The following is a 13,434-nucleotide window of genomic DNA, read 5'->3' as shown; positions in this document are numbered from 1 at the left end:
GTGCCATAGGCTGCAGAAGTGAATTTGTTAAATAACAGCCTGTACCCTTCAAGATTTTTATTTCGGCTGTTCTGTTTAACTTTTAAAAAATATATTCTTGATTATTATGCTGTGTTATTCTCTGTATCCTGAAACAAAACACACTAATGAATATTCAGTCTGTTCTTTGTGACTCAGGGCAGGATTACTTAATAAAATGTACAGTACTCTGTTGATACTCTTGACTATTTTAGATACTTAGGGCTCTTTGCTGATATGCTTAGTAGTCTTAGGTTTTGCTTTTATTGTATCTTTTTTTAAACTTTAAACTTCTATATTTATAAAAAATTGCAGGAGTGGCACATTAAGCCCTTCATACTCTTTACGTATATTTTGTTGCCATTTTGCCACATTTGCTTTCTCTCTGCATACACACATGAAACCATTTGATAGTAAGTTTGAGATATCATGATTCTTTACCTCTAAATACTCAACATACATTTTTTTAAGAACAGAAACATTCTCTTATAAAACCATAATGCAGTCAATCAAATTTAGGAAATTTAACATTGATACAATAATATGTAATGTATTTTCATATTTTACAAGTTAAGCTAATAATGTTTTTTGTGAGCCTCCCCCCACCCTGCAATTCAGGGTTTGATTCTTGATGACCCATTTCATTCAGTGCTATGTCTACTTTTTTATTTGTTTGTTGCTATTTTTCTGGCTTCCTCACCTCTAATTCAGAGTCACCTAACATAGTAGTGACTGGTGTTTCCTGACCAGTGAGTATGGCTGTTATCAGATTACTACCTATCCAGCTGTCAGACTACTGAAGCCGTATCTAAAATCAGCATAATAGGGAGGAAATTTATATTTTTCTGGTGTTGAGTATGGAAGACAAATTTTTTCACCCTTTATTTTCTTTACAAAGAAAATTCAGTCAGGCCTAAAAAATTATTGGATTATTAATTTGTAGTATATATCATACTTTTAAATGAATATTCTTAGTTTGGGAGCCCTTTTTTTTTTTTAATAAAAGAACTTTAAACTCACGTTGAAATTGCTTGAAGTTGACCACATCACTTTTTTTGTTTTTAATTTTTTGCTGATGCTCCAGTGCTTTTTTACTTTTAGCTAAATCTAAGGGCAGATTAATAAATTTTAAAAGAATACTAAAACATGGCATTCATTTATAGGAAAGCCAGTGAGCTAAATTCATATGTCCCAGATATATAGCAAGTTTTAATATACGTCAAGATACATACAGAGCTTTTACTACTATGATGTCTCATGAATTCTTTATTTTTATTTCCAGTGTGTGCCGTATTTAATTGCTATGGGCACAGACCCAGAACCAGCTATGCGGAACAAGGCTGATCAGCAGCTTGTGGAAATAGACAAAAAATATGCTGGATTCATTCACGTATGTATTTTTAAATTGTGCAGCCTAAATTTAAATATTGTTCTTTGGTAAACCATTTCTTTGGCAAATGTCCTACCCAGATTCATATTCGAATAAAATATTTTGCTTACTAATTACTTCTAAACATGAATCTAAGTTTGTCCCCCAAGGTGTTTATTCTTTTTAAAATTAACTCTCTAAGATTGAGCTGGAAGTAACAGTATAGCATGCACTCTGGATGAAACCAGGATGCATGGGTTCTAGGGCCTACTGTGTATCTTGGCAGTGATGGCTCCTCTGGGTCTCCACTTTTTTCTTCTATAAAAATGAGCAGATTACAATAGATGATCTCTAATATTCCTTCCAGTGCTTGCATTCTATGCTTTTTATTATTTTAAATAAAACCAAATTATAAACTTCACCTCTAACTATAATGCTCAAATTTATATTTTTAATTTGGCTCTTTTAATTTCTGTGACAAAAACAAGGCTTTATTGATTTCAGATGAAAGCAGTGGCTGGCATGAAGATGTCTTACCAGGTACAACAGGCAATCAACACGTGCCTAAAAGATCCTGTAAGGGGTTTCCGGCAGGACGAGTCCTCCAGTGCTTTGTGTTCACACCTTTACTCCATGATCCGTGGAAACCGCCAGCACAGACGCGCCTTTCTGATTTCTTTACTCAACCTCTTTGATGACACAGCAGTAAGCATTAAAAACTTCTTATTTTAAGAAGATAAATGTTCTATAAATTGTGTGCCTAAAGTAGTCAACATTTTAAAAATATTATCATTTTAATAAATAATAGTGACTATCTTAAATGTGTTTATTTAGGTCTATGTTAACTACATTGTATTGAAGAGGAAGTTTAGCATGAAAATAAAATGAGGGATAAAGTATAATTTTGTCTCCATACTGAGTATGTTACAGACTTGATGGCAGTTCCTTTAAGCATGCTTTCACATAAACTATGTTACTAAACTGTCACTTCTTGAGGTGGGTGGATGGATGGATAGATAGATAAAGTGAAATTCCACTTGTTTATATCAGACTCGAACCTTTTAGAGTAACTGTCCTGGGTTTTAGGCTGTTGAGATCCTTGCTTGTTCAACCTGACCTCGTTTAATGAAAAGCCCACTTTTGTGTAATTACAGTTTTGATCCTTTAGGAGCTATTGTACAAGTTGCATTGGCCAAGACTATAAGGCAGGAAAATAAAATATCCCATTCTTTAATTTTACCTCTGAATGTTTTCATTCATTTTACAACAGTATTCAGCATACGCGTTATGGTAGCCATTGTGCTAGAAGATGAAGATGTGGTATCTTTCCACATAGAACCAGTTCTTGTGTGAAGCTTTAAAAATAAAAATTTTTTTTCGTATTTTAATCACTTGACTTGACTTTGTTGCTGTTCCGACACCAGATTATTTCAGTGAAGTAAAATTAAAATTATGTGTTGGTCGCTCAGTCGTGTCCGACTCTTTGCAACCCCATAGACTGTAGCCCACCAGGCTCCTCTGTCCGTGGAATTCACCAGGCAAGAATACTGGAGTGGGTTGCCATGCCCTTCTCCAGGGGATCTAAAAGTTACCAGAATACAGATGCCTTATTAGACCTTTTCTTTTTAAATAGTACATGAAATTTTTGGTTGTATTATCTAACAAATAAATATAATACCCTTCTATTTTAGAAACGCTTGGAATATAATTTAATCATCATCAGGACTGTCACCAGTATTAAGCTTTCATTGTGTGTAAGAGGTTTAGATAGGAGTACATAATGATAAGATAAGGTGCTCTTGTCATCATTGGATCTTGCTTCCTGTAAGACAGCGGTTAACATTAGCATAGTCTGAGTCCCAGATGGTTTGTATTTGTATCGCCCTTTCTCTTGGGCTTCCCTGGTGGCTCAGATAGTAAAGCATCTGTCTACAACGTGGGAGACCCGGGTTCGATCCCTGGGTTGGAAAGATCCCCTGGAGAAGGAAATGGCAATCCAGTCCAGTCTTTCTCTTCTTCTTGAGCTTCATTCCTACATGATTTCATTGCTTGCTGTATGTCATTAGCTGGATGTTCTGTCACCCCAGCATGTAACATGCTAAATTGGAAATCTAGTTTTCATAATACAGTGCTTTCTTCTGACTACCTCCAACAGAAGATGTCAGAGGAGAAACAAATTACTGAAGATGTAGGGGAATAAGATGGATCTACTATTTAAGACAGAGCAGGTGTAAAAACATAAATAAAGGTACAAAGATAAGAATGGGTGGGAAATAATGAATAGATTCATTATTTAGACCAGCAAGGTCATAGTGAGACATGGTTTATGGAGGATCTTCGGTAATACCTCAGCTGGTAAAAAATCCGCCTGCAGTGCGGGAGCCTGTGTTCACACCGAAGGTAATAAGGGATTGAGTTCTTATGATGAGAGTTGGAAGGAAAAGAATGGATGGAAGGAAAGAAGAAACACTGAGGAAGGAATAAATTATATGAGACATTGTGAGAAGAGTCAAAGGATAACTGGAATATTTTTGTCCTGTTGTTGAGTCCCCTAGTCATGTCCACCTCTTTGCAGCCCCATGGACTACAGATGCCAGGCCTCTCTGTCCCTCACCATCTCCCGAATTTGCCCAAGTCCATGTCCATTGCATCGTTGATGCCATGCAGCCATCTCATCCTTTGATGCCCCTCCATCTTTCCCAGCATCAGGGACTTTTCCAATGAGTCAGCTGTTCACATCAGATGACAAAAATACAGCTTCAGCATCAGTCCTCCCAATGAGTATTTAGGATTGATTTCCCTTAAGATTGACTGGTTTGATCTCCTTGTAGTCCGAGGGACTCTCAGGGCTTCTAAGCACACAAAAAATAGAATGTTGCTAAAAGCAGTTTGAAAAGGAGTTGGTTTGAGAAGGAAATAGAAGAGGAATAGTCAAAGAGCTAGGAAGAGAAAACTAAGGAAAAAGGTTTCAGGGAGGCAAGGGTGGTTGTCTGTATTTTCCCAACTTTAACATGTACATATTGATACATATTTAAAAATAAAAAATAGAGTGGGAGTTTCATGAATACTAATAGCAAGTTCATTCCATCTGTCCTTTGGGATTTTTTGTTGTTTGCTACCACTGATATGGCATTTTATGTTGTTTGGGCAGCAGGATAAGGGAGATGGTAGGAAGGTGTGTTTGGGGAGGGATTTTAGGGAAGCGTTTGACCATGCTTCAGGCAATGCGGAATCTTAGTTCCCCAAACAGGGATTAAACCCCTGCCCCCTTGCAGTGTAAGCACAGTGTCTTAACCACCAAACCACCTGGGAAGTACCTGGAAGTAGTGTTTTTAATGGCCTGTTTTTTTTTTTTAAAGCTATAAGTATTTTTAAAGGAATTTAAATATTAATATGTCTTTCTGTTTATATTCCGTATGATCATGAAGTTCTGAAAAAAAGTCTCTGTTACTTCTTTTAAAAGCAAACAAGTATTAGTAACCATAATGTGCCAACATCAGAGTTTTTATGGTGTGAATCTTTGGCAACTCTGTCAGAATGACTCTGATATTTTAAATTATACACACACAGGAAACTGACAATTATTTTAAGAGTACATGAACTTGGATTTTTTTAATCCACATGTTTGAACTATAATTATTACCTCTTACTTTTGAAGACTGTGTGTAACTGATCTCTCCATATGGGTTAAACTTTTAGAGGCACAATGATAAATAATCATGAATTCATATGTGTACTTTCTGATGTGGTATGGATTTATCGTAAAGATTCTATATACTCTATAAGAAAACTTCCGGGACTTCCACTTGGGTGCACTGAAAAAACATTCACCTCTTCCCTTTTTAAGGTACCATGGTTTAAGTCATTAGGAAATCTGTTAAAATGGATTTAAGATTATTCTGTAAAATCCATTTCTCTTCTGCTTCCTCCTTCATCTTCCTTCTTTCTCTCCCTGTCCCTTCCTTTCTGAAACATTAGCTGAGGTGAAAGTACCCTGTAATATTTTTTCTAAAAAGGTTTTTATGATGGATTTCTGGATTATCTACTAAATGTGTACTTTTTTTTTTTTTAATTTACAGAAAACAGAAGTGAATATGCTCTTGTATATAGCAGACAATCTAGCCTGTTTTCCATACCAGACACAGGAAGAGCCGTTGTTTATAATGCATCATATAGACATTACACTCTCTGTTTCTGGTAGTAACCTACTGCAGTCATTCAAGGAGGTAAGTTACACACATTGCTATTCTTAATGCATCTTTCAGAATGCAGGCACGCTATTTTCACTGTTTTGTTTCTCATTGTTCTTTTTATTGTTTTCACAGGTATATAAAACCTTGGTAAATAAACTTACTGAAATCTAAATAGTGCTTGAGTTGGAGAGAGGAAATGAGTTGCCATTTCATTTCCATTAAGAAAGTTCTTAAAACCATTTCATTCCAGATCATTTAGGTGAAATTTATACATGCACATACTTACGTGCATGCACACGTGTGCACACACACACACATGCATGCATGCATGCATGCATACGTGGATTGTTCTGTTGATAAGCCATCCCATGTCTTTATTTCTCCCACTTTAAGCACTGACCTTAAATGTTCACTGTCCATTCATATATTCATTTAAACCTCATTTTAAAAACTCCTTGCTCTTTTATAAATCTGAAAATACGGTAGATAACACTAGTACACTTGAAGAGATACAGATATGAATATAAATAGCTTACTTACAAGGAACACAGAAAATTTATACTATTGATTTCCTTATCCCTGAACACCAGAATCATTGGTGTATTGTATGCCCAAAATCTTTACTAAGTTTTTTGTTGTGAACTTTATATCTTTTCTTTCATGGTTTTTAAGAAGAAAATATAGTTGGTTTAATTGTAAAAGCAACTGGTGTAGCCCTGGGAATACAGTAGGTGCACTCAGTAATTTACATTATTTTAAATTAGTTGGAATATTTTCATGTACCTGATGATACAAGTAAATATTCTCATTTTATAGTATCATTGTGCCCAAAACTCAGCCTGGTCAAACTCATAAATCAGGGAGATTATTTTAATACCTAAAAGTTAGAATTACAGAGGTATCTGAACCCTACTTGAAGTGCAGACCAGAACCAGTAGCACCAGCCTCACCTGAGAGCTTGTTAGACATGTAGAACCTTAGGTCCCACCCTAGACCTGCTGACACAGTGTTTGCATTGTTAATAAAATGCCTAGGTGTTTAATATGCACATTGAAGTTTAAGAGGTTAATAATTTCCCAGGAACTTGATCCATCATGTTATCTTATTTTACTTCATTAACTGTTGTAAATATACTTGTTCATGTTTCTCCTGTTTTATTTCTTAACAGCTATATTTTGAATATTGCTTTGTAATCTTTTCCACCTCTGGAAACCAGTTGGCTTTGTTTCTTTTAAAAAGCTAACGGTTTCGTAAAGTACAAAGAAACAATTTAATTTTTTAAGAAAAACTGCATGTTATCTTGCTGAAAAGTTCTTAAATGGGAGAGTTTAAAAGAAGGTGGGGGAATTCAAGACCTATTATATTTTCCTCAGTTAAATTATAATTACTTCTTTTCCTCTGTAATGGCTTACCTATATACCAAATTGTTACTTCTATAATTTATCTTTCATTGCTATCATATAAGAAAATTCTTTCCCTTGGAATGATATTCCAGAAGGGTTTAGGGAGGGTGGCACAGTAGTTGGAGGAGCGGATTTTATTTAGTCTTAGAACATTATTTTCTCCCTAAGGGTTACAACCCCAGTTGTTAACAGAAAGTCAGAGAGTTTTGATATATGAAACACTAAATTGCGGATACTTTTGAAGCTGTTGAAGGGAGCATATGTATAGTTCTTAGTGGTATTTTCATTTTATTATTTTTTAGACAGAATAATTTCCTCTTTTTTTCAGTCCATGGTAAAAGACAAAAGGAAAGAGAGAAAATCATCTCCTGGTAAGGAAAATGAGTCAAGCGAGAGTGAAGAAGAAGTCTCTAGGCCTCGAAAGTCACGGAAACGTGTAGATTCAGATTCAGATTCGGATTCAGAAGATGATATAAATTCGGTGATGAAATGTTTGCCAGAAAATTCAGCTCCTTTAATTGAGTTTGCAAATGTCTCCCAGGGTATTTTATTGCTTCTGATGTTAAAGCAACATTTGAAGAATCTCTGTGGATTTTCTGATAGGTAAGATTATATAAGCGGTGAAAGAAAAACTTGCTGTCTTCAAATAATGAAGAAATATGAAACTCAGTTTTGATTGCATGCTGAATATTAAAAATGCTCCTTTTTTATAAAAAGGAGTTTGTTCCTTTTAACTGCTATATAGTGTTTTTGTTGTACAATATACTATAATTTGTACATTCTGTTATTGAAGAGAGGAAAGCTATATTCTTCTATTTGGAGATAATGCATCATAAATTAAAAGACTTATTATGTTGGCTTCCCTAAAAAGATATTAGAGAATTAGGCTAACCCCAAAAATAGATGGCAGGGACTTCCCAGGTGGTCCAGTGGCTAAGACTCTGCACTCCCAATGCAGGAGGCCTGGGTTTGATCCTTTGTCAGGGAAGTAGATCCCACATGCCACAACCAAGACCCAGCACAGCAAAATAAATCAATAAAAGTAAATATTAAAAAAAATAGATGGCAAATTCAAGTTTTTAAAGAGCTATGAATGAAGAATAAATAGATGTAGACCAGCTAGGCTAAGTTCTAACAGGATCCAGTAGTCTTTAATGTACACTATCAAGGTAAGAGATAGAAAAGTACTAATAACTTTGAATGCGCTATAATTTTATTCATCATCAATCACTACACTGCTTGTACCCGTGGAATTTTGGACATTTTTCACATTCATTGAATCCTTATGAAGTTAAATGTTCATAGGGACAGATAACGAAATGAATAAAGTGGACCCGGGTAGGTCACTGGCAAAATGAACACATTTGGGGTTCAGATATTCATCAGCTTGTTGCCATGGGAGAAAGTGGGAACAATGTGGCCAGAGCTTCCATTTTTTTCAAGGGAAACTAGAAAATCCAGATTTTAATGAGAAATACCTTGATGTTAAATGTTGGCAACTGTAGGACCTACTGTGTTATATTGCGCTTCACAGATACTACATTTTATACAGATTGAAGGTTTGTGGCTGTCTCGCTTCACACAAGTCTGTTGGCTCCATTTTTCCAACAGCACTTGTTCCCTTTGTGTGTCTCACATTTTGTAGTTATTCAACAATATTTAAATATTTTTCATTGTTATTTTTATTGTGGTCTTTGATCAGTCATCTTCAATGTTATGATTGCCAAAAGATTACAATTCACTGAAGACTCAAGATACTTTTTAGCAATAAAGTATTTTTTAATTAAGATATATACGATTTTCAACATAATGCTGTTGCACACTTTAAATAGACTACAGTACGTTGTAAAGGTAACCTTTATATTCATTGGGAAACAAAAAATTGGGTTCACTTTATTGCAATAATTGCTTTATTGCAATGGTCTGGAACCAAACCCGTAATGTCTCCAAGGTATTGCCTGTAATTCAAAATAATTTAAAACCTTGTAAAATCTTGGGGCAGTGCTAAGGAGATGGAAAGATTTTGAAATAGAGTTGTTAATAATATGAAGCAGGTTTGTAAACAATCATTCTGGCTGTGTAGAGAATGAAAAATCTTAGAGAAGGTAAACCAGTTAGGTAGTACTGAGTAATTATATTAAAACTGCCCTACAGTCACAATCATGGTACTAAAAAATGGACATGAGAAGCTACTTTGATTTAAAGGATGCCTCGATTCAAGACAAGTACTGAGGAAAACAGGAGAATATTACTCTTTAATCTTTGATTTTGTGTCTTTACTTCCCTTTTAAAATTTATTTTGTATACAGTTTCACTGGTTAAAATCTATATGACAAAAAGTTTAATTATAAGTAAATAAAACTTAACTAGAATCCATTTAAATGTAAATGTCTGAAAAAAATTTTTACATTAATGGTTTTATTTTCCTAAAACAGTAAAATTCAGAAATACTCTCCATCCGAATCTGCAAAAGTGTATGATAAAGCGATAAACCGGAAAACAGGAGTTCATTTTCATCCCAAGCAAACACTGGACTTCCTGCGGAGTGATATGGCTAATTCCAAAATCACTGAAGATGTGAAGAGGAGTATAGTAAAACAGTACCTAGATGTGAGTAGTAAAACCAAAATATATTTCATTTTGATAATGACTTTTTTAAATGTGAATACTTTTGAGAGGGCTACCGTCTTTAGCCATTTCTGTTCCTCTTCCTTCTGGCAATCAATATCACAACTTTTTCATGTTTTCTTACAGAAGAAGTACAAGTATATAAATATACACACACATACGTATATATATGTATATATATACCCATTTAATAAGTGTGTATGTGAGTGTATTAATTATGCTTTTAAAATGTCTTTAAGAATAGGCAAATGCAGGGAATTCCCTGGTGGTCCAGTGGTTAAGACTCCACACCTTCACTGCTGAGGGCTCAGGGTTCGATCCCTGGTCAGGGAACTTAGATCCTGAAAGCCATGTGGAGCATCTGGGAAAAAAAATAAGGGGGGCAGATTCAGAAAATAGAACCGAAGTCTGCAGGGCCTGTGGGGAGGGAGGAATCAGATCAGACCAGTCGCTCAGTTGTGTCCAACTCTTTGCGACGCCATGAATCGCGCAACGCCAGGCCTCCCTGTCCATCACCAACTCCCAGAGTTCACTGAGACTCATATCCATCGAGTCAGTGATGCCATCCAGCCATCTCATCCTCTGTCGTCCCCTTCTCCTCCTGCCCCCAATCCCTCCCAGCATCAGAGTCTTTTCCAATAAGTCAACTCTTCTCATGAGGTGGCCAAAGTACTGGAGTTTCAGCTTTAGCATCATTCCTTCCAAAGAAATCCCAGGGCTGCTCTCCTTCAGAATGGACTGGTTGGATCTCCTTGCAGTCCAAGAGACTCTCAAGAGTCTTCTCCAACACCACAGTTCAAAAGCATCAATTCTTCGGTGCTCGGCCTTCTTCACAGTCCAACTCTCACGTCCATACATGACCACAGGAAAAACCATAGCCTTGACTAGATGAACCTTTGTTGGCAAAGTAATGTCTCTGCTTTTGAATATGCTATCTAGGTTGGTCATAACTTTCCTTCCAAGGAGTAAGCGTCTTTTAATTTCATGGCTGCAGTCACCATCTGCAGTGATTTTGGAGCCCAGAAAAATAAAGTTGGACACTGTTTCCACTGTTTCCCCATCTATTTCCCATGAAGTGATGGGACCTGATGCCATGATCTTCATTTTCTGAATGTTGAGCTTTAAGCCAACTTTTTCACTCTCCACTTTCATCTTCATCAAGAGGCTTTTTAGTTCCTCTTCACTGTCTGCCATGAGGGTGGTGTCATCTGCATATCTGAGGTTATTGATACTTCTCCCGGCAATCTTGATTCCAGCTGTGTTTCTTCCAGTCCAGCATTTCTCATGTTTGTACTCTGCATATAAGTTAAATAAACAGGGTGACAATATACAGCCTTGATGTACTCCTTTTCCTATTTGGAACCAGTCTGTTGTTCCATGTCCAGTTCTAACTGTTGCTTCCTGACCTGCATACAGGTTTCTCAAGAGGCAGATCAGATGGTCTGGTATTCCCATCTCTTTCAGAATTTTCCACAGATTATTGTGATCCACACAGTCAAAGGCTTTGGCATAGTCAATAAAGCAGAAATAGATGTTTTTCTGGAACTCTCTTGCTTTTTGCATGATCCAGCAGATGTTGGCAATTTGATCTCTGGTTCCTCTGCCTTTTCTAAAACCAACTTGAACATCAGAAAGTTCACGGTTCACGTGTTGCTGAAGCCTGGCTTGGAGAATTTTGAGCATTACTTTACTAGCGTGTGAGATGAGTACAATTGTGGGGTAGTTTGAGCATTCTTTGGCATTGCCTTTCTTTGGGATTGGAATGAAAACAGACCTTTTCCAGTCCTGTGGCCACTGCTGAGTTTTCCAAATTTGCTGGCATATTGAGTGCGACACTTTCACAGCATCATCTTTCAGGATTTGGAATAGCTCAACTGGAATTCTATCACCTCCACTAGATTTGTTCTAGTGATGCTTTCTAAGGCCCACTTGACTTCACATTCCAGGATGTCTGGCTCTAGGTCAGTGATCACACCATCGTGATTATCTGGGTCATGAAGATCTTTTTTGTACAGTTCTGTGTATTTTTGCCATCTCTTCTTAATATCTTCTGCTTCTGTTAGGTTCATACCATTTCTGTCCTTTATCGAGCCCATCCTTGCATGAAATGTTCCTTTGGTATCTCTGATTTTCTTGAAGAGATCTCTAGTCTTTCCCCTTCTGTTGTTTTCCTCTATTTCTTTGCATTGATCGCTGAAGAAGACTTTCTTATCTCTTCTTGCTATTCTTTGAAACTCTGCATTCAGATGTTTATATCTTTCCTTTTCTCCTTTGCTTTTGGCTTCTCTTCTTTTCACAGGTATTTGTAAGGGAGGAATGGGGAGTATTAAATGGGTACAGATTGAGTTTCTTTTGGGAATGATGTAAAAGTTTTAGAAATAATGGTAGTGATGGTTATGCAACATTTGAATATACTTCATGTGAATGACTTAAGGACTTTAAAATAAAGTGGTAAATTTTGTGTTTTACCACAATAAAATTTTTTTAATGTTTTAAAAAATGTTTTTCAAGATTGTCCTAAAAAGTAAAAATAAAGTCTTTAAATTTAATCTACTTAAAGCTGGTAGTTGAATATAACTACTCATGATTTTCTTGACTACAAATGTAAGCTACACAATGGTTTTCATATCATTCATAGACTGCAAACCTTATACTTTAAATTTAGCATTTATTTTAGTTCTTTAAAGTTGTTTGACATCTTTCATTTATTCTTATATCCTCTTGGTGGAAAGCAGAAGGAGCAGAAAATGTTTAAATGTCTGTCAGTAATTAGTAATCACTGGCTGCTTGATAATTTGGATCAGTGTCAGTGACATCTTGCTTGTAGGCGAAATCTGGTCAGCTGCCTGTTGGTGTAAAATAAAGTTTTATTGAAACAGCTATGCACATTCATTTCTGTATTGCATTTTAGCCTGCAGAGCCAAAAATACTTCCAATCTGGCTCTTTAGAAAAAACGTTTTCGAGCACCCAAGTTGGACAGTAGCTAAAGTCTTTCACCAAAATCAAACCACTGCCATGGAAAACATTTAGGAATTTGACAGTCTTGTTTGAAATGTTTACCTCAAATTCTAAGTTAATATCTAATTTTTGTAGTTCAAACTTCTCATGGAACATCTGGACCCTGATGAAGAGGAAGAAGAAGGGGAGGTGTCAGCCAGCACAAATGCTCGGAACAAAGCAATTACCTCGCTGCTTGGAGGAGGCAGCCCTAAAAATAATGCAGCAGCAGAGACAGAAGATGATGAAAGTGATGGGGAGGATAGAGGAGGAGGCACTTCAGGGGTGAGGCGGAGGAGGAGTCAACGTATTTCGCAGCGTATTACGTAAAATGATTTTTATGTGCTTATATATGTCAGTCTATTCAATGTACACCAAGTAATGTAATACTTATGAGAGAAAACATTTTGTAGATAGAAATTCTCTACTTAACCATTTATACATCTTTTTGTAGAAAGTTTAACATAAAAGACAATAAAAAAGAAAAAACAGAAATGAGATTTATCCAGCATAAAAGGTTATTAATTTTTCTTTGGATTGTATTAATGTGTGTTATCCTTTTTTATTGTTGCTAAATTTTATGTAGCTTTATGGTTCACATGTATATATAATTTTATATATCAATAAGAGTAAAGACACGGGTACAAATTAAGAGATACATGGTTTTACAAATATATGTTAACCCCTTGGCGCTGGCGGTCACGGTGCGTCTCATTGCCGGCAATGGAAGTGTGCTGGGATATCCCAACTCCCGGCGTCAAGGGATTAAAAGCAATAAAAACAATAATTTCACTAAAATTATTTTGTGTAACACTTGGTCTTTTT

The 13,434-nt window shown here is 36.0% G+C and overlaps 1 protein-coding gene across 4 annotated transcripts in view; it reads left to right on the top strand.

Moving 5' to 3' along the window:
• NIPBL (NIPBL cohesin loading factor) overlaps positions 1-13,434 on the top strand; it is a 205,463-nt gene that overhangs the window by 190,708 nt on the left and 1,321 nt on the right. For 3 of the 4 annotated variants that reach the window (NM_001206584.2, XM_015459095.3, XM_059878768.1), the window contains 6 exons: positions 1,301-1,408; positions 1,892-2,092; positions 5,467-5,613; positions 7,312-7,586; positions 9,419-9,593; positions 12,706-12,894. In NM_001206584.2, coding sequence (NP_001193513.1) covers positions 1,301-1,408; positions 1,892-2,092; positions 5,467-5,613; positions 7,312-7,586; positions 9,419-9,593; positions 12,706-12,894 — 1,095 coding nt within the window. Of the gene's footprint in view, positions 1-1,300; positions 1,409-1,891; positions 2,093-5,466; positions 5,614-7,311; positions 7,587-9,418; positions 9,594-12,705; positions 12,936-13,434 lie in introns of all 4 variants that reach the window. The other variant, XM_005221614.4, reaches the window with a different exon arrangement.

The sequence above is a fragment of the Bos taurus genome, chromosome 20, assembly GCF_002263795.3.
Source record: "Bos taurus isolate L1 Dominette 01449 registration number 42190680 breed Hereford chromosome 20, ARS-UCD2.0, whole genome shotgun sequence".
Taxonomy (NCBI): Eukaryota; Metazoa; Chordata; class Mammalia; order Artiodactyla; family Bovidae; genus Bos; species Bos taurus.
This window is presented reverse-complemented; position numbering and strand designations above follow the sequence as displayed.